General features: G+C 30.1%; 2 protein-coding genes across 5 annotated transcripts in view; both read right to left on the reverse strand.

Moving 5' to 3' along the window:
• The window catches only part of LOC123293839, a 75,720-nt gene that overhangs the window by 42,178 nt on the left and 7,484 nt on the right, over window positions 1-26,058 (reverse strand). For 3 of the 4 annotated variants that reach the window (XM_044874782.1, XM_044874779.1, XM_044874778.1), the window contains exons 1-2: window positions 14,166-14,198; window positions 12,163-12,307 (exon numbers count right to left, since the gene is read on the reverse strand). The exons of the other annotated variant lie outside the window; for it this stretch is intronic. In XM_044874782.1, coding sequence (XP_044730717.1) covers window positions 12,163-12,262 — 100 coding nt within the window. In that variant the 5' untranslated portion in view covers window positions 12,263-12,307; window positions 14,166-14,198. Of the gene's footprint in view, window positions 1-12,162; window positions 12,308-14,165; window positions 14,199-26,058 lie in introns of those variants that run through there. 4 annotated transcript variants of the gene reach the window in all.
• LOC123293847 (venom allergen 5-like) lies at window positions 4,013-9,923 on the reverse strand. Its single transcript, XM_044874797.1, has 2 exons — window positions 9,123-9,923; window positions 4,013-4,319 (listed from the first exon to the last, which is right to left on the reverse strand). The coding sequence occupies exons 1-2, from the start codon at window positions 9,921-9,923 to the stop codon at window positions 4,146-4,148; spliced, it is 975 nt and encodes a 324-aa protein (XP_044730732.1). The 3' UTR covers window positions 4,013-4,145.

The raw sequence follows: 26,058 nt of genomic DNA on the forward strand, positions 1-26,058 counted from the left end.
GTTAGTAGTCCTTTGCGGGGACTTCTATTAATTTTTACTACCTTGAGGGGGCGACTATTAACTATTAGTTTGAAAGCCTTCTTCGGTAGAGGCGCTGAAACTAGTATACTACGATTTTAAATTAGCTATTATGGGCGGCCTAATTAGCTACTCTATTCTATACTCTTTGGTCCTAACGTTAGATACATAGACATACCTGAAAAAACCTTTCAATCATCTGAATGAATGGAAATAAGCGACACTAGCGTATCTCTTGAGAGTTACATGAACTATTTAGAACATTGGCTTCTTTTTCTACAGATAGGTGGTTCAAATCTTAGTTAATCCGCCAAAATTTTTAAAATAACATCATCAAAATTTTGACTTTATATACATATAATGTAATGTCAATGGTTATTTCCAATAATTTTATACATTTACCTATTGCACTATATTTTAAGGTTTGTCTAAGTTTGTATAAAAATTCTGAAAAGCAAGTGAGACAGTTTTACTTGTAATTAAATAGGTCTTAAAGTAAATTATCTGATTTGAGTGACTTTCTGTGATCGTGATGTCATTTAATGAAGCTTAAAATTATAACTGAAATATTATAAAGAAATTAAAAAACTTAGTATCCTGACAATTTTTATATCAGTATGTCTGATAAGTCTCGTGGTCATACTGCCTAAAAAATTTTAAAAACCCTTAAGCTATTATCACCCTTTTCAACTTTTGGTAATTAAAATCTTAATAAAAATATTGATGCAGAATGAAACCAAACAAGCATTTATGAATGATAGTTTGTTTCAATTTCATCTTAATTTAAAATGACATCAGATTAACAGATTTAATGATAGAATTCGAATAAATAAAGAACAATTGAATCAAACCATTGTCTAGACATTTAGTAGAGGATCCGTATTAAGATCGTCCTTCACCGAACTCCTTACCAGACAAAAATGATGTTTTAGAGAACAAGATAATTTTTTAAATATGTTTAAATTAGGCAACCCCTTTGGAAATTGTCATTATTATTTTTAATTAAATTTATAAAAAATTAATTTTTTTTTTAATTTCACTGGCGTGTCTACTAAATAAAATTAACTCCGATGGAAAGTATATAATGTATACAATATGCTACACCTCAGTTGCAGACCTTTTTTTTGTCCCTATTACCTGGTTGCCGTGTTTAAACAGGTAAATTGATATTAGTAATTGCGCTTTATTGTTTACCAATTGAGACCAGTCTTAAAATGTAAGCAATTTAATTAGAAATAACGTAGTATAAAGTTGCTTGAGAAAATTCAGTCGTAAATGCGGGTTGCAAGGGTTTAAAGTTAAAAAATTCGGGGCGAGCAAAATTGTTAGACAGAGAGGCATTGAGTGTATAATTCTCTGTTATAGAAAAGGATACACTACTACAGCTGCGCGCACAGGCGTCGTAAACTGTGAGAGAGTGCGCATGTTCCATACTCCATGGTAAAGACATGGATAAATTAAAGTACTATAGTGTAGTGTTTTGGAGTGGATAAAATGATTTTTTTATTAAATTCAATAAAATGATTTTTGAAAAGCTTGGCATATATGAAACTAGTAGAGAAGCACGTTTTTGAAACAAATCAAAGAACAATATTCTTAAAAAAAATATTAATACATGTTTAATAGGAAAATAGGAAATTTTTTTATTGAGTATTCTCAAAACAAATCAAAAAACAATATTTAAAAAAAAATTATTAAGTAACACATGTTTAGTAGGAAAATAGAAAATTTTTTATTGAGTAATCAATACATTACAAGAAGTAATCACACAAAATATAAAATTAAATGATTATTATTCCGGATCAGAATCGCCGGAAGTTGTATCGTTTTCTAAGTCAGAGGAAACTTCTTCATTGTCTTTTTCTGTCATTTGTAAAATATCCTCTATTTTTAAAGGTGTTTGGTCTCCATCAAATCCTTTTGGTTTTAAATAACCATCAAGGTACCAACCACAATTTTCAGGGTTTAATTTTACGCAATTAGATTCAGTTGCATGTAGCCACATTGAATTTACATAAATAGTGCGTAAAATTTTTTGTTTTAGTGATTCCCAGCATGGTGGTATCGTGTTTGAGTCAAAACTTCTAACTTTTTTTAGAAAATTTTCATTATCTTCTTTCGCAGAAAATTTTTTTACGAATATTTCATATCGAGCGTCGTTTACTTTGTTACAGTTTTTAATACCATACATTGCTACGGTGAATTCTTGGACTACATTCATTTTTTCATCAATAAAAATGTCAGTATCATCAGTCAATGAAGCGAAATACTGTTGATACTTTTGGTTTTTTGAAAATAACTTGAAAGGTCTTATCTTTCCTTTATTATAGAAAGCAGCGGTGTAATCAGAACCAGTGTATGCATGGAAAGCAGGTAAACCTAGACACAGATCGGATCCCAATTTTGATGCCAATTCTGTGCAATTTATGCAATTAAGATCATTGCCACTTTTTTTTTTCATCAATGAACTTGCAAGTCAAATTTGAGAATCTTTAATTTTATGCATGTTACCGAGTAAAATTATCAAAACATCTGTGTCTGCCGATTTAATTAAAATTCTTGATCCTGCTGTTGCTTTGTAAGCATGAAAATCCATTCTTGTATCCGCTTCTTCGTGAAAACATTCGTAATCATTTTCTTTATTTTTTATCACGCGATTTTGTTGAGTTTTATAAGAATAGCAATGTTCTTTCACTGTCAAAAATATTTTTTTGTCATTAATTAAATTTTTTAAGTAGTCATTCTCCCAATAGTTACTCAAAAACTCTATCAAAGCCTCTTTGAAACGATAATTTTTCAGACTTTTCAAAAAATCTGTAAGTCTAGTTTGTTGAGGACCTGAAATTTTTTTGCATAAAAAACACTTTTTCTTTGTCATTTTTGTACTTTTTTACAGCACACAACACGTTTTTACTAACAAAATACGCATTCAAAACACTGCACTATAGTACTTTGATTTATTCTTGTCTTTACCATGGAGTATGGAACATGCGCACTCTCTCACAGTTTACGACGCTTGTGCGCGCAGCTGTAGTAGTGTATCCTTTTCTATAACAGAGAATTATACACTCAATGCCTCTCTGTCTAACAATTTTGCTCGCCCCGAATTTTTTAACTTTAAACCCTTGCAACCCGCATTTACGACTGAATTTTCTCAAGCAACTTTATACTACGTTATTTCTAATTAAATTGCTTACATTTTAAGACTGGTCTCAATTGGTAAACAATAAAGCGCAATTACTAATATCAATTTACCTGTTTAAACACGGCAACCAGGTAATAGGGACAAAAAAAAGGTCTGCAACTGAGGTGTAGCATATTGTATACATTATATACTTTCCATCGGAGTTAATTTTATTTAGTAGACACGCCAGTGAAATTAAAAAAAAAATTAATTTTTTATAAATTTAATTAAAAATAATAATGACAATTTCCAAAGGGGTTGCCTAATTTAAACATATTTAAAAAATTATCTTGTTCTCTAAAACATCATTTTTGTCTGGTAAGGAGTTCGGTGAAGGACGATCTTAATACGGATCTTAGACTAATTGTCCGTTTGGCTAAAAATATTTATACTGCTATTATGAAGATTTTTTGAAGATCTAATCATGTTTTAATAATCATTGAATGGATATCAGTTGTAATCAATTGTAAAACGTAATTAAGACTACTTTTGAATAGTTTCTTTTCACAAATAACTAAATTATTAGAATTTTTTATTCAAAATTTGGTAAGTTCGGGGCAAGAGGAATGGTACTATGACCCCATATGACGATTAAGAGCAGTTAATTCGTACTTGATTAAATTTTTGCATCACCTTACTACATTTACATATATATTTAGACACAAATGATATTACATATGTGAAATCACAGTTGCCGATACTTAAAATAAAATTATATATTTTTCGAAATAACGTTTTATTTTCATTTCAATCGCCTCAAAAGCAACCGTATCTTCATAAATATGACGATATTAGTAAAAAAAAGAAAAATTCATGGCACACATTTTATTAAACTAATACAAATCTTCAAGACATTTTATATAACTCCTCTTACAACGTACTTTTTTTTGCGTGAAAAATATTTAAAAAATATATATATACAATTTGCCATTATTTCAAATTATTATAAATAAAGTATTCGTAAACATAGTAAAGCAACCATAAATCCATTTATTCTTGCTTTACTATATTCAGCTCCACTCGTTGCACTTCTAAATTTAATTTTTGTCCCATTAGAATGTTCGACACTTTTAAGGCGTATCGCCGCATGCGGATCGCTGGAGGCTCTTCTATGTTTCTAAAATTAATTGTTTAAGGTAAATATCACTTTTGTTTTTATCACATTTTTTTGTAAACTTTTTAACAAAGGAATTTGTTTATTTAAAAACATTACATTGACAAAAATTATGAACTGAATTTTTAGTCTCAATTTTGTAACGCTTAAGGATATTGATGTTACTAATAAAATTTTGGTATAGGTTTTCATAAAATCACCTAATTAGTTCATTTCCGGTTGTTCAGGTCGAGTTCGTAAATGAGCAACATAGGTCAATTGGGTCCTGCGGACTCATTTTGTAAACCGTTAGAGATGCAACAAAAGTTTAAATGTAATAAATGTTCCTTATAAAAAAAATAAACGACTTTTGTCTGAAATATTTTTTCGTTAACGTCACTATTTATCTGTGAGGGAGCAAATTAGGGATGTATTTATGAGAAAATCTGTGGCTATCTAAAAGTGACTATCTTTCTTTACTTAAATGACGTAAAAAAATTACGTAATCAACACTGTTTATTTATGGTATTTCAACAACTAACTCAGTCATTTGTTTGTTTTCACATGGAGATAATTTCTTTAAAATGTATGTAAAACATGCTTTTCAGCACCGATCAGAATTGCGGCAAACACATGTTGGAACATGTTGGTAGACATTAGGAATCGGATTTTCATTGCAAATATCGAGTGCTTCGAGTGAATTTTTGACGTGATGCATTTTCGCTATAGTCGCATTTCGTCTACCCAGATGTGACGGAAATCATCGAGCAAAAAAATCATCGAATCGAATCATGGTACATTTCGCTCACGGTTTTAAAAATTTTCTGGAACTCTTCTCCAGCGTTTCCTCTCCCTTCAATCATAATCTTTATCTTAGGATCAGCCAGTTCGATTACCTTGCCTAACAGTCTCAAGATCAATATCAATAAATATCAACAAATGCCGAAACAGTTTGAACAGTTAACTAGTTAATGGAAATCCGTTTCATAAATAGCTGCATTTACACGACTGTATTGTTAACTCAAATTTATGTGATTCAATTCTCAATGGGAGGAGAGTTTTTGATCCGAAAACCCATCTCCACCCATTTTGTAATTGGGAATAACAATCGGCCGGCGAAGACATTAATTAGAATGGATTAAATTCTTATTTGATTAATAGCAAGCATCTCTAACTTCTACTATAACATAATGAAATAAATTTTCATCTCAAACCTGTGCACATAGTCCTATCAATACATCATCTTTGCCTGATTTAGCTGGGCATGCAGATGCTGGAGCGCCTTTTTTATAGACAGGTTCCCCAAACACATTACCCGCTGGCATATAGTTGCATATAAGGTTGATTGTATCTAATTTATATTTATCGTCATGATATACAACCTTCCCGCAACCAAGATACTTTGTATTTGCCCATGCAATTTGTGTAAAATGTCCACTAGTTTTTTCTCCACCATCATACAAATCAGTCCAGGTATAATTATTACCTTCTTTAAACCAATATGTAATTAAACTTTCAATACTAACATCCTCAATATATGGAGCTTCCATACCCATATTTTGTCCGACTTTATAACCATCGATATCACGACATCCATAATCATGTGTCATTACACAAGCATTTGCCCAACATTGTGCTATATCAGCAACTTCATTATCCCATTGTAATTTATACATATTCGAAGCGGTGGGTAAATTTTTTATCTTGCCTAATGCTAATGAATTACGTAAATCGTTATGTAAATTTAATATTGAAACTTTTTCTTCTTCTTTTAGTCCAATCCAGTTTTTGGGACTATTTTTACATGGTCCATTTAATCGACAATCGGGTCGTAAACATTTGATATGAAATATGGAATCGTTTTTTTGTGCATCAATACATTTGATATTGCAATAATCTATTGCATTTATTGTTATCGATAAGATATTAATTAAAAAGTATATATGAAATAAAGTAGAATAGTTTTTAATTAACATTTTTTCGTCTTCAATAATATAATCAAGTATTTTGTATTAAAATCAACAATTCCGTAAAATAAAAAAATTAAAAATCTTGGGATAATATATCATATTTTTTGTGACAATAACTTTATAATTTAAAGGTTAAAATTCTTTTATGTTTTGTGAAAATAATTTTCGAATTTTCTAGGTTGATTAAAAGTTTTGTGAATGTCAAATAATAAAAAAAACTTTGTTTCTATGACAGAAAATTTTCAACAGAAGTTTGTATCAAGACATCCTCGAAAATTAGAGTAATATCCTCGTGACATAAGTACCTACACTTCAATTACAATAAAATCCTGACCAATTCAGCAAATTTAATCACAGAGAAGTTACTGAAAACAGGGACTGAGTCTTCTGTTTTGTCTCTAAGTGGCCTTTATTAATTTTTTTCTGTTATATAACATTTGTTATTCTTTAATCGTTGGTACTTGAGCAAATTTTGTTTGAATTTCATTTTTCACAATCAGTTTTCATTTCAGTAATCATTTTGGCGCTTATTGTTTTGTCATTTCGTTTAAGTCAAGAAGTTTTCAGAAGAGTATACTTACGCTATGTATACTCAAATTTATCAGACCGACAATTTCTTAGAGTAGCCTAAGGAATCTGTTAGTCCGGTAAATTCGGATGAAGTATGCTTTTTTTAAACACGTTTATTTGTTTACTAGCAGATACCCGCTCGCTTTGCTAGGAAATTTCAACTTAAAAAAAAAGACTACCGTGTCATTTTTTTTTTATGAGGAACAATATTTTTTTGAGAATAAAATTTCGGTTAAATATTTTATTCAAAAATGACGAATATCAACTTCGATGCAAATCACCCCCAAAATAATTTTCTACTCCTTTTTAACCCCGTTACTCGATGACTTTCAATAAAATACGAAGCATGTTTTCCATCAATGAATGTTTATGGAAAATTTGAAGTAGATTGGACCAATGGATCACGTTGCCCTATACAAAATATTTACCCTCTTAGGGGTAGAATTTTGGAAAACCCTTTCTTATCATTTGCCTACGTAATACAAAGAACACACCCTCCAAGTTTCAGGTCTCAACGATCAGGAGTTTAGGCTGTGCGTTGGTGCATCAGTCAGTCAATCGTTCATGTACAAAGAATATTATATGTATATATTCGTTGTGTGCGTAGTCATGGTAGGGATAATAAAATCGATGCCAGCGCTTTAAGTGAAAAATTTTGGAGATAAAGTGGGCTGTTATGACTAATTTGCAATTCTTTACATGTTAATGATATAGAAACTGTCAAATTAAAATGATTGAAAAACACTAATTAATTAAACTTAATGCATTAAAAATTGTGAAAATAAGAAATCAAATTGTACAAATATTATTTTTCAAATGTTAATTATCGTAATTATTTATTTAAATTTGTGAAACAAGAATATTAAATTTTAAATGTAAGTTTTCAATGCAATCCACACAATTATATATGCATCCATTAATTCTATAATTAAAGTAGTGTATCGTTGTCATGGAAACGAAATTCACGCTCGGAGCGAATATATAGAAGATTGATGTTCTTATAACAAGTATATTTCTTGAGTCAATGATCTTAATACTTAATTCAATAAAATATTTGACTTCTTAAAAATTAAAGTATAGAAAGTAAATTTTTTTGTGAATCCAGACAATATATTTGTTTACTACCATGTTAAGAATATATTTTCTTGTAGCTAGTACTTTTTCAGTGTATTATTGAGAAAAGGTTTTTTCGAATAGATTGTTCCTTTGTTAAAAAGTTTTAAAATAATAATAAAATTTTTTTATATTAACTTAAAGCTAAGAACTCATACTTAAGTTTAGTTCGATCATGAACTATACATAATATTTATATTACTTATTATTGTTGTTCACATTTAATCATGCACACAATATTTACATCATGGTCTGTTCGACTAATTTTGATATATAATATGTTACATACATTCGTAAACTAATTATTGACAAATACTTGTCTAGTAATTTTTAATTAAAGAGAGAATTGAAAAAAAATTAATATTTATAGTTGAATTAATCAGTGATTTGGTTTTTCGGTACCGCACCGGTTAACCAACAACCTATTTGAGAAGATGGTTAATCTTTTATTTCTGTTTGTTTTATCTTGCCTCTTAAAGTAATTCAGTTGTATGAATATCCATAAGGTCTTATATTCTAGGATATGGCGCGTAAAAAAAATCCATGAATCCTAACTTTCTGCCACGTAGTAAATAAGCTTCTGAGTCGGTATGGGGAGGGTAACGGCAAGTCAAAGCATCCATTTTTTATAAATCGAGAAAAAAGTGGCAGTGACTTTATGGTTGTTTCGGAGGCGGGACGGGTTGAAGTAAACCCCAAATGTCTCCCAGTATCGTGTAATGTTTGTGCGGTCGTTCTAGAAGTTATTTGGCAAGAGGCAGAAATTTTTTCCGGTTTTACTTTATAATGTTTTACAGCAGTTATAGGGAATTTATCACGATTGATTTTAAATTACCGTCATACTGCCAGTTTGCGGTGTCTGTCACTATTTTTCCCGGCTTATAAAAAATTGTCGCTTTGACTTACCGTTGTTTTTAGAGTCCAATTTTTCTCCAGATTTCTACACCCCCTCTGTCTCGAAAATTGTCGTTCTGCCATACATATGTCCTATGAGAGAAAATGCTCCACATTGACTCCGGAATAGCCCAATTTATTAGAGCGCTCATGAAAGTCTCTCCAAATAATTAATAATTTTGTTGGCATTCATTTCTACGCTACACATCACAAAAGGGAGGGAGGGTTTTTCCCTCCCCCTTTTTTTATAATTTCTATATAATAATCAAAATAATCAAACCTGGACAAGAGAGTCAAAGTCCATTCTATTTGATTTTACAGCACACAATCCTTTATACTCCAAATCTGGTTCAGAATCATCTGGACAATTTGTTGTAGCTTTTCCTTTTTTATAAATACGCAATCCATTGATTTTTCCACCTGGTAAATAACTACAGACAACAAAAATCATTTTCGATGCATGTGGACCACTAAAATATATAATTTTACCGCATCCAATATACTGTGTTTCAGCCCAAATTAATTGTGGAAAACTTGTTTCATAATAATTTGAATATATATTTTTAAAATTGTATTGTTCGCGAAACCATGTGGATACCCAATTCTCCATACGATTACTAAATGGTACATTGGCTTCATTTGTACCAATTTTAGCACCATGTAAATCTAGACAAACATTTAATTTATATTTTTGTGGACATGCATTTACATAGCATTGTGTTACGTCCGCCAATTCTTGATGCCATACTAGTTTGCGCATGTTTGATGAAGCCGGTAATGCAGGTTTCTTTAAACCCAAAGCGATTTGATTACGTAGATCGTTATGTAAATGTAAGATTTGATCTTTTTCATTTTTATCGAAACCTAAACTGTTTTTTATATAGTTTGAGCATCGGTCAGCGATAATACCACAATTATTTTCACGTAAACACATTATATGTTTACGTTCTGTAATTCCTCCACCGGGATCAATACATCGATAATTGCAATTGTCGTCCCCGTCGTAGCCATTGACTTTGTAAATCAATATAATTAATGTTATATATAGTTTAAGAAACCAAAATTTTTTTTCTATTAACATTTTTTTAATTTACATTTAAGTATATACATTGTTTCGTCCAAATTCTTTGAAAATCCAAAAATATAAATATACTGTCAAAAGTTTTTTTGTATGTGTGCCAATGGTGTCTTTAATTTTTTTTTTTTTTTTGATAAACGGTGATCTATTACTGTGGTAACGACATTAATTTATTCGTGGAATGGGTAAACGATAAACCAAAATTAAAGATGTATGAGCATGGCCACAATGTTTGATTTATGAAGGCTCAACATTTTTTTATAGGTAGGTATAATTTTACTCAAAGAATATGTGGTTAAAATTTAAGTTTGTTCATCCATGCAAATTTTTAATAAAACAAGTAAAAACAAACAATTGACTGAGTTAATTGTTGAAATACCATGTATAGACAGTGTTGATTACTCAGTCACATTACACATACATGTCACACATATAAAACTGATATTCCCATATAATATATACTATCTAATTTGCGCATAATTTGTGCTCTCACAGGTAAACAGTGATGTTTACGAAAAAATGTTTCAAACAAAAGTTGTTTATTTTTTTGTAAGGAAAATTTTTACATTTAAACTTTTCTATATCTAACGGTTTACAAGATGGGTCCTACGGACCCAAGCCCCAATTGACTTATGTTGCTCATTTACGAACTCGACCTCACTTTTTACGTCCTTATAAAAATTTCAACTTGAGCTATCTTTTTGTTTTTGAGTAATCGAGATGACAGACGTACAGACAAACGACAGACATACAGACAGACAGACAACCGGAAATGGACTAATTAGGTGATTTTATGAACAACAATACCAAAATTTTGTTCATAGTATCAATATTTTTAAGCGTTACAAACTTGGGACTAAACTTATTATACCTTGGTATACTAAGATAAATTTATATACATGGTATACAAATCATTGACCAGTAAAATTAAAAAAATTCCCGACAAATTTTTCGGGTACGGTAAACTGAAACATATATCTCTCCACAATTACTCTCCACAGGGCAACACTCTCCATTAAATTACCTTTTTCCTTAGAGCCGTTCCCAAACTTAATCTGTTTTGAAGATCATTGCCTATTTTTAACCCCCGAACCAAAAAAAAGGGGGTTATAAGTTTGACCGTTATTTGTGTGTGTCTGTCTGTGGCATCGTAACACCTAAACGGATGAACCGATTTTTATTTTTGTTGTTTCGTTTGAAAGATCATTTAATGGAGAGTGTCATTTTTGTGCTAGTTTAGTTAAGGTTTCGGGTACGAAACCTTAAACTCACACTTGAAACATAGCTAAGAATACTCTCCATTAAATGACCTTTCAAACGAAACATCAAAAATCAAATGAGATTCATCCGTTTCTTATGAGGGTTACATGAACTATTTTGAACTTAATAATGAGTCTTTTTTAATTGTTCCATGTATTTCTTACATAGCCGAGCTCTTACAACATCGGCTTTTTATTCGGAAGATAGCTGGTTCAGAGGATAGCTAACATAATTTTTCAAAATGACATTATAAAGTTTTTAATTCGTGTAACTCTCAATAGTGTCGCTAGCGTACAGTTATTTCCAATAATTTAATTCACATTGCACTGTCTTTAAGGGTTTGTCTATATTTATACAATATTTTATCCTTTTTGTAACTTCCACAAGTACTGTTATAATTATATTATACCATGTATATATGAAATACACATAGTATATTAAGTTTAATCTCAAGTTTGCAACGCTTAAAAATATTGATGCTACGAAAAAATTTTTGGTATAGGTGTTCATAAAATCACCTAATTAGCCCATTTCCGTTTGTCTGTCTGTGCGTCTGTCCGTCTGTCATCACGATATCTTAAAAACGAAAAGAGATATCAACCTGAAGCGTGCTGAGGACGTAAAAAGTGAGGTCAAGTTGGTAAATGAGCAACATAGGTCACTTGGGTCTTGGGTCCGTAGGACCCATCTTGTAAATGGCCAGATATAGAACAAAAGTTTAAATGTAAAAAATGTTCCTTATAAAAAAATAAACAACTTTTGTTTCAAACATTTTTTCGTAAACATTACTGTTTACCTGTGGGAGCGCAAATTGTATAGTATGTATGTTATGGCTACATCAGTTATATATGTATAACTATATATGTATGTGTAATGTGACAGAGTAATCAACACTGTCTATACATGGTATTTCAACAATTAACTCAGTCAATTGTTTGTTTTCACTTGTTTTTATACAATATTTCATCGATAATAATCTTACCTATACGCCTTTTATTATATAATTGTTGTCGATTTTTAGCTCGACGGCCTGAAGTCATTTCTACAATTTTCATCATACAGCATAAAACAACAACCAACATTTCCAACTAACATAAAACTGTTCATTTAATTATTGTCTACATTTACTGTTAACACATAAAACATAAAAAACAACGATTTACGTAGAACAGATATCGCGTAGACAGTTTAAAAATAGTTCATTAAAAAAATAAGTGTAAAGAGCCAAAATTTTTAAATAAATTTCATCAAAGTAATATAAAAACTAAGCTTGGTCGAATGAAAAATTTGAGATATTTATTGAAAAAAATAAGTAAACTGAGAATCCCTCAGGCCAACCACGTTAAGTTCGAATTACTGAAAGTTTGGCATTGTATTCTAGATTAACAATACTTATTTATCAAATTAAACCAGCATGCGATTGATTGGATCAAAAATTCGTCAAACTAAACAATACAATATTGTGATGCATCTAACAAATCCTTTTCAAGAGATTTTCTTTGATTTCCCCATACTAGAGGGTTTGGGATATTATAGTTGTGGTAATAACTTTCATCTGTATAGGTACTACCCTGGTAGAAAAAATATTTGAAGAAATAATAAGTCTTAATAAGAAGAAGTCTCAGAAACTCTAAAAAAGTCTTAGGAACTCTGAATAATGACTTAATAAGTCTGTATAACTCTGAATTAGACAGACCAAAACGTTGATAAATTCAGAGTTATTTAGAGTTCCGATAACTTTTTCAGAGTTCTTAAGACTTTTTCAGAATTTCTAAGACTTATTAAGACTGATTTTTAAATATTGTTTCCAGCAGATTTAATTTTTAATGAAAAAACATTTTTGACATACTTTGAAGTAAATTTGTGATACTTAAACGGCCAAGCTGTTATAGCATAGGATTGACTCTTCGGGCTAAAGCAATTAAGAGTTTAGCGATAAGAAATCTGTTTTGGGTTCTAAAATTATAAAATTAAAATTAAAGAGTATTTCTTATATAGAAGAGTGCAAGGCGAAGAATGTATCGATTAGTACTAGGGTTGCCATCTCTCCAGATTTGATCGGGAGACTTCCAAAATTGTGTAGTCTCCCGATATCAATGTAAATTTTCCAGAGTTCAGTAAAAAAAAGATGTGTTTTGGTTATTTGTATAATTTGGTGGTATAATTAGATTAATTTCACTATCTTCCGACTTTCCGGAACTTTTATGTGGCAACCCAAATCAGTACAGGGAAAATAAGGAAAAAGGTTTCAGCTTGTAATTAGCAAAACTACTGACATCTCTTGGTTTTTCGAAATGATTTTTACATCTAAAATAAACTTTGCGATTTACATAAAAGCGGCATTAAATTTATTGCAAAAGGATGCTGACAGTAAATTCTAAATAGTAATGAGTCTGGAGCAGCGCAAGATTTGAGGAGGAGTGTATGGTTGTTTACAATTTCCTTCCCTCCTCCTTTGTGTACTATCAAAAACCTATCCAACCGGTTCTATGTGTTCTGCCGCTCTTGTGGCAAAAGTGCATGCAAATCATGAATTGCCGAGGTGACCACTTTTTGTCGAGGATAACACTGATAGAAAAGATAACTAATTCCAAGAAGATGGATTTTAAAATTATTTAAGCGTTTTTAACAGCATTATCCTGAAGAGATGTGAGATTGATGTATTCTGGAAGCTGAAGAAGACAAAAACATTATGCCTACATTGTGTTTTGCAAAAATTTGCGCCTTAAGCCTTGTTCCTTTCACCAAGAACAGCGTAAAACTGATGAGTGATAATTAATTGCATGTAAACACTGACGATATTTACAAAGCACAAGCAAAAATTGGTTATACACTTTATGGGTAAATATAGTCTTTGGAAAAACTCGGGCGTAGTTAGTTTTAATGAACTATTTTTAAAGCAAAACGAAACAGTTTTTTCATTTCAGAAAAATAAACACATATCAATTATAAAAACAAATTAAGAATATAAAAAAAACTAAATACACAATGTCATTTCAATAAACAGCAATAACCACGCCATTTTATAAAATTCAATTCAAAATGTCCGCCACACTGCCGCCACAAATGTATACAAAAACAACACACAGTTTATTTATAACAATCAGTCTCTTTTATGTATTGTTCACATTATTCTCATTTAAAAGTAAACACATTGTAAACAACACTTAATATTATCAATTTGATTAATTGTTAATCATGATTTTTAATTGATTTTTAACAAATTAATCGATTTTTTTAACGAAAAAAACTACTATACTTTAATGTAAATATGAACTGAACAAAGGCATTAACGCGACTATCCTGTGGGCACATTGATGAGGGAATTAAATTGTGCACACGACACTACACATCTCTTCTAAAATGTTAACTTTTAAATTAACTGATTCAATGCGTCGTATTAGATCTCGGAATCTTATGAATCATATTTAAGATAAAACAAGTGAAAACAAACAATTGACTGAGTTAATTGTTGAAATACCATGTATAGACAGTGTTGATTACGCATTCGTTTGTTTTTTTACGTCATGTAAGAAATTAAACATAAACAAACAAACACGTACATAATATATGTAACGAATAAATTTAAAATATAAACAATAGGTAATGTTTCTAAGCTAATTTGCGCCCTCACGGGTTAACAGTGATGTTTAAGAAAAAATGTTTTAAATAAAAGTTGTTAATTATTTTATAATGAATATTTTTCACATATAAGTTTTTGTTCTATCTTTACAAGATGAGTCCTACAAACCCAAGACCTTAACCTATCTTGCTCATTTACGAACTCGACCTCATTTTTTACGTTTTGAGCACGCTATAAAAATTTGAGCTTGATAAATCTTTTCGCTTTGAGTTACCGTGTTATCAGATGTACAGGTAGACAGACAACGGAAAATGGACTAATTAGGTGATTTTATGAATACCTTTACCAAAATTTTGTTCGTAGCATCAATATTTTTAATCGTTACAAACTTGGGACTAAATTTAGTATAGCTTGATATATTTCGTATATACATGGTATAAAAATGTGTTTAAATGTAGGGGAAGGTGGTCTATAATGACCACAAAAGAAAAAAGGTAATTTATAGCCAAACTATTCGACATATGTACAACGTCGAAATACTTTTTGGTTTCTTTATTCAAGTGTTACAATTGTATTAATACTGGCATGTCAATTTCTTTTGACCTGTACAAATTTTTAGAACTATTCAATATTTCTTAAAAGGAATCGTTTTGAACAATCTTGTAAGAATGGTGGGTAAAATAATCCCATTGAATTTTTTTACGAAACAGTTAAAACACATAAAATAATAATTGTTCTTTTACATCATACAACGATTAGTATGAAAACAAAAATCACTGGTAAAATCATCTAAATTATCACATTCAAGACCCGTCACATGATGGGAAATCATCCTATCTATTATAATTTTATACACAAAATAGGGATCAATTTAACGTATATAAATGGGATCATTTTACTCGTAGCGAAATATTCGAATATCGTAAAAAAAATTGACCTTAAATTTTATTATGCGCTTATCAAAATGTGTTATAATATTATTAAAAGTCAACAGAAGCCAAGAGTAAAACAAACAACCGACAAAAAATAACACAAAAAAATATATTTTACGTTGAAATTTGCCTTACCATAGATCACAGTAAAATTAGTAGTCGGAATAATAACTTGATGTCTGGTTTTCAGAGCAAATCTCGCGGCTCGTGTTCCACCATAAGATTGAACACATCACTATAAGATTTAAAAGTAATTTGGTAGGTTTGCCAAAGACTGCAAGGCTCCTGAGTAGGTTCTAATACTTTAAATTTACAATCAGCCACTTTTGTAAGTCAATTCTGAAAGGTATAAATAAAAATATGCCTGGCTATAAATAGTATTTAAGAGTTAAATTAGACATTTTAAAAGTTAACGGATTTCATAAACTGTATCAACGACATATATTCTAACGTGAATCAGAAAATCGATTGTAAAACCACAGCTTCCTGTCTAACAATAAATAAAACTCTATACTGACACTGACTGAAATTAATTAATAAAATCAAAGCGATTATGTAAAGGTACTTATATTTTACTAGCACAGTACAATTCTTGTTATAAAAAAATGCAATATTTAAAAAATTAAGGAGCTATATCCAGTTAGAATTTTCAAAGAAGCGATTTTTTATAATTTCTGGAATGTTCATATATTTAAGTATGTACTCTGATAATTGCAAGTTGATCGAGAAATATTCACGAAGATAAACTCACCAAAAAATTTTAACTGAATGTATACGTTTTTTGAAACTTTAAACGCGTTTTTCTCGAAACAGCGTTTTCAAAATCGATGAGACATTTCAATATTTTCTTTCTTTTCTTCTTAGATATTTTCTCCAGATATTAATCGAAGGAATAAGATTTTTGAAAATTATTTCGATATCACTTTGAAATTGGAAATTTTTCGAATAATTTTGAAATTTTTGTTTGGAAGCCGCTATTTTGTCAAAAATTATAATTTTGACTATTACTTCGATTAATACCTGTATTTTCCAATCGACTAAATAAATCTTCTGGATTTTTTCATTTTAGATAACCAAATCAGAGACATGAGGCTCACCGCCGGACACTTTTTTTTGGAGACCCTCCAAGAGATTGCCTACAGGAGCAGTAGGGGAGCGGAGGCTAATACCGTACAGCGGCTAATTCCGTACATCACTGTTTATCCTGAAGGAATTGAGCTGCGTGCGTTTGCTTGGTGTCAATCATTAGCGCAGTAGTGTTAGTGTAGCCTCTTAAGTTACTGTGCTATTAAGGGTAATAATTTTGGTATAAATAGATGTTATGTGATTTGGCGCTCGTTTTTACAACTTTTAAACATCAAAAAATAAGTGTAAGTACCTATTTTTATTAAATTTTGTAATGAAATTATTATATTTCGGACTATTAATATCTTTATAATAAGATTTTGATCAAAGAATCCCTTTATTGAATTTTTTTTTAGGTAAATACTCATTCTTGAAATTTGAATTCGGTTTCGGGAATTTCCGTACACTGTACGGTATTACCCGAAATGAAGCATTGCATGAAATTATTTCTCCAGAAGCAGCAGAAAATGCAGAATCAGAGATATCACATGAACTTATTTCACCAATAGAAGCAGTAAATTTAGAATCAGAAATATGAGGAGTCATGAATTGTGTGTAATATGTAATGAATTTGGTAAGGATATAGAATTATGGTACAGATGTGTGTCATGTGACAAATGGGCACATGCTTTGTGTAGTGGCGCAAATTCTGCGGACGATTATATCTGTGTATTTTGTGAATAAATAAAAGATTACCCACAGTTAATTAAAATTATTTTTTTTTATTTGAGAAAAAATACCTTTTTTCAGGCTTTTTAGGTTCTTAAAATTATGTACGGAATTAGACGCAAGTCTCGGGTAATTCCGTACAAATAACTTTATAGAATAATTTGATTTTGACACTGTCATATTGGACACTGTCAATTATGGATTATTTATATAAAACTAGACTAAATTTATGATAGCTTGATACATAAAGCATTCTATTCTATTAAGTAGGTTCGAAGAAATACACGTTTAAAGTTAGGTGTACGGTATTACCCTCCGCTCCCCTACTATATCAAATTTTTGAAATTGGATAACGGGATCTTAAAATTAAAGAAATTTCCTATATGTTTACGTTTTTTATATTTATATAAAATAAATAGTTTTCCCAAAAGATACTCATAAAAAACCGTGTTTTTTTACGCTCGCAATGCGATATAACCCCTTAAGAAAATATCGAATTTTGAGACATGATCGTATCCAATTATAAAATGAGTAGATAATAATTCGTGAGGACGATAAAGTCAAAATAAATTAACGAAACGTCGAAAAATCGAAAAATATCCTTAAACAACGGGTAATGATATTCCTTCCTTCATCGAAGATTTGTTCCTATCTCTTTCTAGCAAAACAGAATTCAGCATGGAGTTCTTATAGCAAACATAGTAGGTGTATGACGTAAGATACTATGTTCGATCTCTCTGTCTGTCTAATAACTAATTTCAGGGCCGAATTTAGGACGGGACCAGCGTGGTCATGGCCTCAAAGCCCCCACCAATTCGACTAAAATAGAAAATTATTGGTATGTTTTTTAATTGATCCCAAATACGATAGAAACTAAGAAAGGTTTTTTAGAATAGTTGTTAGCGGAAAAAAAAGGGACCAACAAAATTTTACGACTAAAAACACCAATAAATTCATAAAATTCCGTTCTCTATTAGTAAAATTAATTTATTTTGTATATAAATATAAATAGTAAATTGAGAGTGAGTGTTCCTAACAAATACATCCATGAAATCACCATATGTTTTATTTTATAATATATATACATATATATTTCTTTTTTGTTGATTTTTTATTTTATTATTTTTTATTTTGTGAACGCTACAATACGAACGCCTTACAATACGAATAACACGCTCGCGTTCGTTGGTACGCTCAATACATTGTACGTGCAATGCTTCATAACTAGTCGCAGAAACAAAACACTAAAAAAAGTCAAAGTTCGAAAAATTTAAACAATAACACGGAGTTGAATACGGTTTTCTGTATTCGATCCGTTAGAGCGTCAGGATTTTGAGAAAAGAAATTAGAAATATGCATTTTGTATAAAAGATATGCATTTCATAATAGCATTTTTAATTAACCGTAGGTAAATATTAATATTTAAATAAACCGGAGGTTTTTGTTGTTGCTGAACACGAATATCGAGTCAAAATTGCCCGGGGTACTCAAGGTACCCGAAATACTCTAGATACCCGGTACCTCAGAGACCAATCCTGTCACGATATTCGTGTTTAGCGACCCCAAAAAACCCCGATTAACGAGTTTGGACTGATTATATACCGAATTTCCCTAAAACTCCAAGAGACGACCGGGATACCGTTCACCCTGGGCATCAGGTACCTCGGAGATCAATTTCTTCGATACATTAATGTCCAGCGACCCTAAAAACCTCCGAGTAACAAGTTTGGAATCATTTTTATCATTATTAACCGAATTGTAAATCTCTATCTTCTCTTCTTCTCTATCTCTATATATTATAAATGCGAAAGTAAGCATGTTTGTTTGTTTGTTTGTTACGCTTTCATGCTAAAACTAGCGAATGGTTTTTAATGAAACTGTACAGCAATATAGCTCATAATTCAGAATAACATATGAAATATAATTTATAAAGATATGTTAATAAAAAATAAATAAATAAATAAATAAATAATTTAATTTGACATTACCATAAATAACAGATTTCTGTAAAAGTAGTCATTTGACATTACCATAAATTACAGATATCTTTAAAAATAGTCAATATAAAATATTTCACGGCCATCTTTTCTGATATACTCAATGAATAATTACTATTATACATTTAAAAAAATAGAAAACCATACATATATTTTACCTGTGTAAAACAATCCTTACCATTATTTCGAGTGTTATAGAAAGGTCTTTACTTTTAAACCCAGCGAAGCGGGTGGGCATAACTCTAGTGCAATTATTAAAAATGCATATTATTTATGCAAATTGCATATTTTTAATTTCTTATAAATCAATTTTGTTCACAAAATTTTCTGACGCTCCAACGAATCGAATGCAGCAAACCGCATTCAAATCCGTCTTACTATTCAAATTTACGAAATTCAGTGCTTCGTTATCGCGAGTAAACACGATATAAACGTTCGTATTCGATTCGGGTAAATTCATATAGAAGCTTTTTTTAAATTTAGAATATCTTAAAATAAATATTCGACCAATGCATGTTATTAAGTATTATTATATTAGCATACACGAAGTTACGTGTAAATAACTTTACCGTTTCCCTGTGTGTATCAGAAAAGTTTATTAAAAACTTAAAAAACAAACTCTCTCCTGTGAGAATGAAATAGAAAAGAGTTGGAAGAGAAAATAAAAACTTTAAACACAATTTTTTAGTCATCATTGAAATATTCGATTAAAGATTCATGTTTACGATGAGTGTTGATCTATTTTAATAGATTTTTTTATTTCGAGACCAAGTAGGTTTTCTAAATAAAATCGAATACCGCCAAATTTTATGAAATGTTTAAATGTTTAATGATTCGAAGTTCCCCTAAAATTTCTAATTAGGTATTTAAAAACACTGTGTTTCTTTCGTAATATTATTTGTAGGTATATTATTTGTATCTTTATTTGAAATTTTTGTGATTAAGAAGTATTGCAAAACAGTATATTATTAAAAAATCAACCCATAGAATTTTTTTAGAAAATATTTCAATTCTAGAGAAGACAATATTTATTAATATCAAACAATACCTTTTTTTAATTAAATTTAGAGTATAGGTATACTACTGTGCCCAAAAAATAAGGTGACATTGTATTTATTTTGAAAATTCTATATTTATTCTTCCAAATCAATTTCATCCCCTTCAAAGTAACCCCTCCCGATGCAATGCAATTATGTCAACGGATTTTCCAATCTTCGAAACACTGTTTGTAGTCACTTTCCGGGATTGCCTTCAGTTCCGTCTTCGCTGCGGCTTGAATCTCCTCTATCGTATCAAAACGGTGTCCCTGGAGCGGTCTTTTGAGCTTGCTGAACAGCCAGACGTCGCACGGCGCCAGATCACGAATTATGAGTGTAATATGGGATGGTGCATTATCGTGATGTAAAAACCATGAATTGTCTTTCCACAATTCCGACCTTTTTAGGCGGATAGCGTTACGCAAATGACGTATAACGTTCAAATAATATTCATTGTTTACTGTTTGGCCGGGCTGAAGGAATTCATAATGCACAACAAACGCGCGCAGTTTAAATTCAAATGTTACCTTATTTTTGGACACAGTATGTATAAAACTCCGAAAATGAAAGTATATTCAAGAAAAGTAAAACAATTTCAAGAAAAAAAATTTTACAACTTTTCTATATCTCCACCGTTTATTTCCGAATTCTAGATTATTCGAACTTGTTCCGTCTTTTTTCAATACTATGAACTCTAGAAGTTAAATTATATCAGTTGCTTTTTCATTTTACGACTTTATCATTTTCAAAAGCTTTAAAGTGTTTCATTTAATTTATATTTGTTATATTTAGGGTTAAATCCGGTCACAAGAAACGAGAATTATTTCTAAACTTTTTTATTGTCTTTTTTATGATATTGATAATAAGCTTACTAATGATAAGCAAGCAGGTTTGCTTAGTAAAAAGTGAAAAAAAAAATTTATACTATTCAATTTTTCCTTGGACGTAAAATTTCTGTTTTACGAACTTGCAAAAAATCAGGAATGGATGCAGAAATAACGCCTACGTTATAATATCACGCAGAGACGATGGAAATCAATAGAATCAACGAATTTAAACTTTTCACACGTAAACCGAGAACAATTAAAGAGAAAAATTCTTTTAGGTATTTCGATATCGAAAAAATGAAAATGAGTTAAAAAATTGGAAATTTAATTCATCAATTAATCATTTTTTATACATCTTTTGAGAAAAATTCATATCGATTCTCTGAACGATTTAGGACTAAAAAAAGGGCACAGAGAATCGATATGAATTATTTATTCCACAAAAGACGTATAAAAGGATGATTATTTGATAAATAACATTTTTAATTTTTTTTCTTTTACATTTCAACTCTTTAAGGTATTTCGATATCGTAAATTAAAAATGATATCAAAGATTTGAAATTTTATTTATCAATTAATCATTCTTTTATACGTCTTTTGAGAAAAATTCATATCGATTCTCTGTACAGTTTATAAGAAATTAACTATTATAGTCAGTGTTTTTACCAAAAAAAGTTTTTCAACTTATGCACAGTTCTTAATTTTGATATGATTTTAAAGTTTATAATTTGAGGAATATTGATAAAAGTTTTTTATGTAAATGATAAAACATTTTTAAAAACATTTATTGACTAAAAAACCAACATCATGTAAAAAGGGCTGTTTTTAATCATTAATTTCTCGTAGATCGTACAGAGAATCAACTTGAACCTTATACAGAAGGCATATTAAATAGTCTAAGAGCTGGTCGCCACCTTGGCTAAGGTCCTCACCACAAAGCTATATTTTTTTTATGATTGATTTAATTATAGTTAAGTATCAAAACGTACTTTCTGCCTGGGGTAGCGCGGTTGCAAGAATACCCCGTCTATATTTATAATTGAAAATTTAAAAAAAATTTTAATTTATACTACCTGGAATTCATAAAATAATTGGCAGAAGATTTTCTCGGCTGTAAATGCTTGTAAAATTAATCTGAAGAGGATGCATTCATGTTCGAACTCGACTAAAGAGCTGGTCTCCACCTTGACTAAGGTACTCGCCACAAAGCTACAATTTCTCGCGGTTACGTCAGAAGTACCTGTCAGGTGTGTTTCAAATTGTGAAAAACGGGCGTATTATATTATATACTTTAACAAGTCTGCCGATTACGTATGTTTTAATTCATGCTATTGTTGCATGTAAAAAATTGGCAGAAGATTCTCTCGGTTGTAGTAGTCCCGACTGTTTGAGCAAGTACGGTGAATGTTCATTTTTCTTTGCGGTAAATAATAAATTTAAGTCCCTTGGTCACAATAAACACAGTTTTGGGGCCTCTTGCGGCGCAAAATTTTATATTATTGCATTTTAATCGGTGATTAAGCTTCAAAAAAGTTTACATCATGAAGAAAATTTATCACAAATTCTGTTTATGAAAAGAAACATTACCCTACGGCACTTTCCAAAAAGAAATAATAAAAAAGACTTCGGTTTTTGACGCTTTTACGATATTTTTAGAGCACTTTATAACATTTACGTTATACAAATTGCCTAGTTTACGAAATTTTTAGAGAATTTTATTTTATTTACGTCATACAAATTGCCTAGTTTAAATAACATTTAGTTTAATCATATTTCAATTTCATTAAATTCTTAAACAGTTGCAGCAACCTTTTGATTTGATTCACCTTTCTTCAATCAAATAGTAATTAATAGTAAAATTAACTATATAACTCAAAACAATTGTGACATCCGGTACATATTTATTTGTCTTTATCATTTTAATTCTTTAATTGTGTATGATCACTTATTTGTAATGAATCACTTAAGTGTACTCATTATTTTTTTATTTAAATTCATTATATTCATAGTCACAACACAGGAGTAGGTATCTCTATATACATTCATACCCTTGAAATTATCAACTAATTACTTACTATAGTTTTGTAAATAAACTTTTTCCTGTACTTAACAGATTTTTATATGAGAAAAAAAATGACTACTATACTCTCCAGGAAACAAATGAAAAATCAAAATAAGGAAGATAAGTTGTATGTAAAAAAAAGTAATTATAACTTTAACGGTATAAACAAAACTTTCGTTTTTATTTTTATTTAGGAATTTGTTATTCTTTTTGAAAAAAAAAACAGTACATTTTCTGATTAAATTTCTGTCAAATCTATTCGGGTTTTCATAAAAATATTGGTGTTTTTACAAGGAATAGCTTTCTAATTTAAAGTGATATTTTGTCTCTCACTAGTTTAAAACATTTTACTCGAAAAAGTACCTATACTTGTATTGGAAAAATTGTCAAGTTAATTAAATAAAATTCTGGATATATTCCTTCGAAGAGCAAGGAAAAGAATTGATAAGTTGATAACACTGGTTATAATACAGTAAGTAACCTCGACCTCGAGCGACAAACACAACTTTGTCAAAAATCAAAAAACCCGTGAAAATTTCGGCTTTTTTTTGATTTTGGGTATTACAACCCTAAATGGGTAGTTTTTTAAGTATGCTTTTAAATTTTCTACAATATGAGACTACAATCGTCTATGTAGACCTAATAGTTTCCGAGATACATCCTTTCAAAGTTTATCATTTTTTCGAACTTCGCAATTCTTTACAATATTATGTCGTTTTGAATGAATTGTGACCATGAACAACACTAGCACACTCCGTCGGAGGTAAGTAGAACTCGCTAGAGTAGTTCGAGTGACGTCTGAAATATTGGGAAAAAATTGCGAAGTTAGAAAAAATGGTGAATTTTGAATAGCTTTCCTCGGAAACTATTGAGTCTTCAGTAACGATTCTAGTCTCATATTGTAGAAAATTTAGTCTACTTTAAAAAAATCTTGAAAAAGCACTTCAAAAACTACCCCATTAGAGCTATAAGCGTCAAAATCTGAAAAAAAGCTGAAATTTTCACGGGTTTTTTCGATTTTTCACAATGTTGCGTTCGTCGCTCGAGGTCACAAACATGGGTTATTTATTGGAATTAAATCATAAACAAGTACAGTAGAATCTCGATAACTTAAACCTCGGTAACATAAAAACCTCTCTTACTTCAAAAAATACTATGTTACCTTCCCATCAGAGCCCAAAACCTCTATAACTTAAAATACGCAACCTCTATAACTTAAATAAATAATCTCTGTATAGTCCCTCAGTAACTACATAGAAACATGTACATACCTCTATATTAACTAGGGTACATAGAAACATGTACATACCTCTATATTAACCTTTACCTAACATAGACACTTGATAACTTAAAACCTCTATAACTTAAAATATTTTGTGTTTCCCTTGGACTTTAACTTATCGAGATTCTACTGTATACGAAAAATCCAAACTACCGGATTTGCTGCAGACTGTAACAAAATTGGTTTTTTTTTATACTCTTGATGCGATAGGTTTTGTAAAGTTTTTGAAGTGCTGAATTCGAATTCGGCTTCATGATTTTTCTAAGACATAAGATTTTGAAATATTTTTACCTAACCACTATGTAATTCTTTTCTCGTATGGAAATTGAGAGCCATCCTTTTTCCTCTCTCTTCCTTTAAAATACTTTTTAAATCTTTCCGATATCCCTTTTGCTCTACGAGAAATCATATAATATTTATTATAATTAAAATAATGTATTACTACTAATATAAATATATAGGTATAATTAATTAATTCCACTTAGATATTATCCATTTATTCTATTTCCTGGGAAAAAATTTTGAAAAATTTCAAAATGGCTTTTGAAGGGAAATGAATGGTATTTTCTGACGGCGTAAATTTTTTGTGAATAAATATTATTTAACGGTGAAACATCTTCGATTTTAATGGAAAAACAAGTTTTTTTCCATATTAAGGGGCGAAAAAGTGACGTGCTGAAGCAATTTTACGACAAAAACCTTTCAAAAAGTATACTCTTGTTTCGGGTATAAAATATGTGTCGACCAGTGTTATCATATTATAAAAATGGTTAAAGCGTAGGGCACATTAAGTTTTGTGATAATCAGTGGCGGATTTAGAGATTTGCCGCCCGTAGGCTATTCAATTTTTGCCGCCTCTAAATTTTGATATCTTAGTTCACAATCATATCAATTATCTATCAATAAAATTGCAACTTTATGATTTGTGCTCCATTATCCTCATTACATCAACTTTTCCCGTATGGTTAGTATCATCGAGAACTATGGTACCGTGTTAGATCCTTGATTATTTTTACAGCAAAGAATTATCAAAAAACAATATTTTATGCAAAAAATATCTCAAACATGTACCAATTTTAAAGTAAGTTAAGGTATGTGTTAAAACTATACAATACTTATGTAATAGGAATAAAGCTTACACAAAAAATCTAGATTTGGCGAACGTTGATAAATATTTATTATCACACTTACAGTTACAAAACAACACAATAAATATATCCTTTCTTAATTATTTGTTAGTATTATAATTCAAGTCAAATTATAAAAGCATTACAATACTATTTTGCGACACTTTGAATTCGCAAAATCATTTATTATATCGTCGTACGAAATCTTGTTTATTAGCTCTGACTCTATGCACAAGA

The sequence above is a fragment of the Chrysoperla carnea genome, chromosome 2 (assembly GCF_905475395.1).
Source record: "Chrysoperla carnea chromosome 2, inChrCarn1.1, whole genome shotgun sequence".
Classification (NCBI taxonomy): domain Eukaryota; kingdom Metazoa; phylum Arthropoda; class Insecta; order Neuroptera; family Chrysopidae; genus Chrysoperla; species Chrysoperla carnea.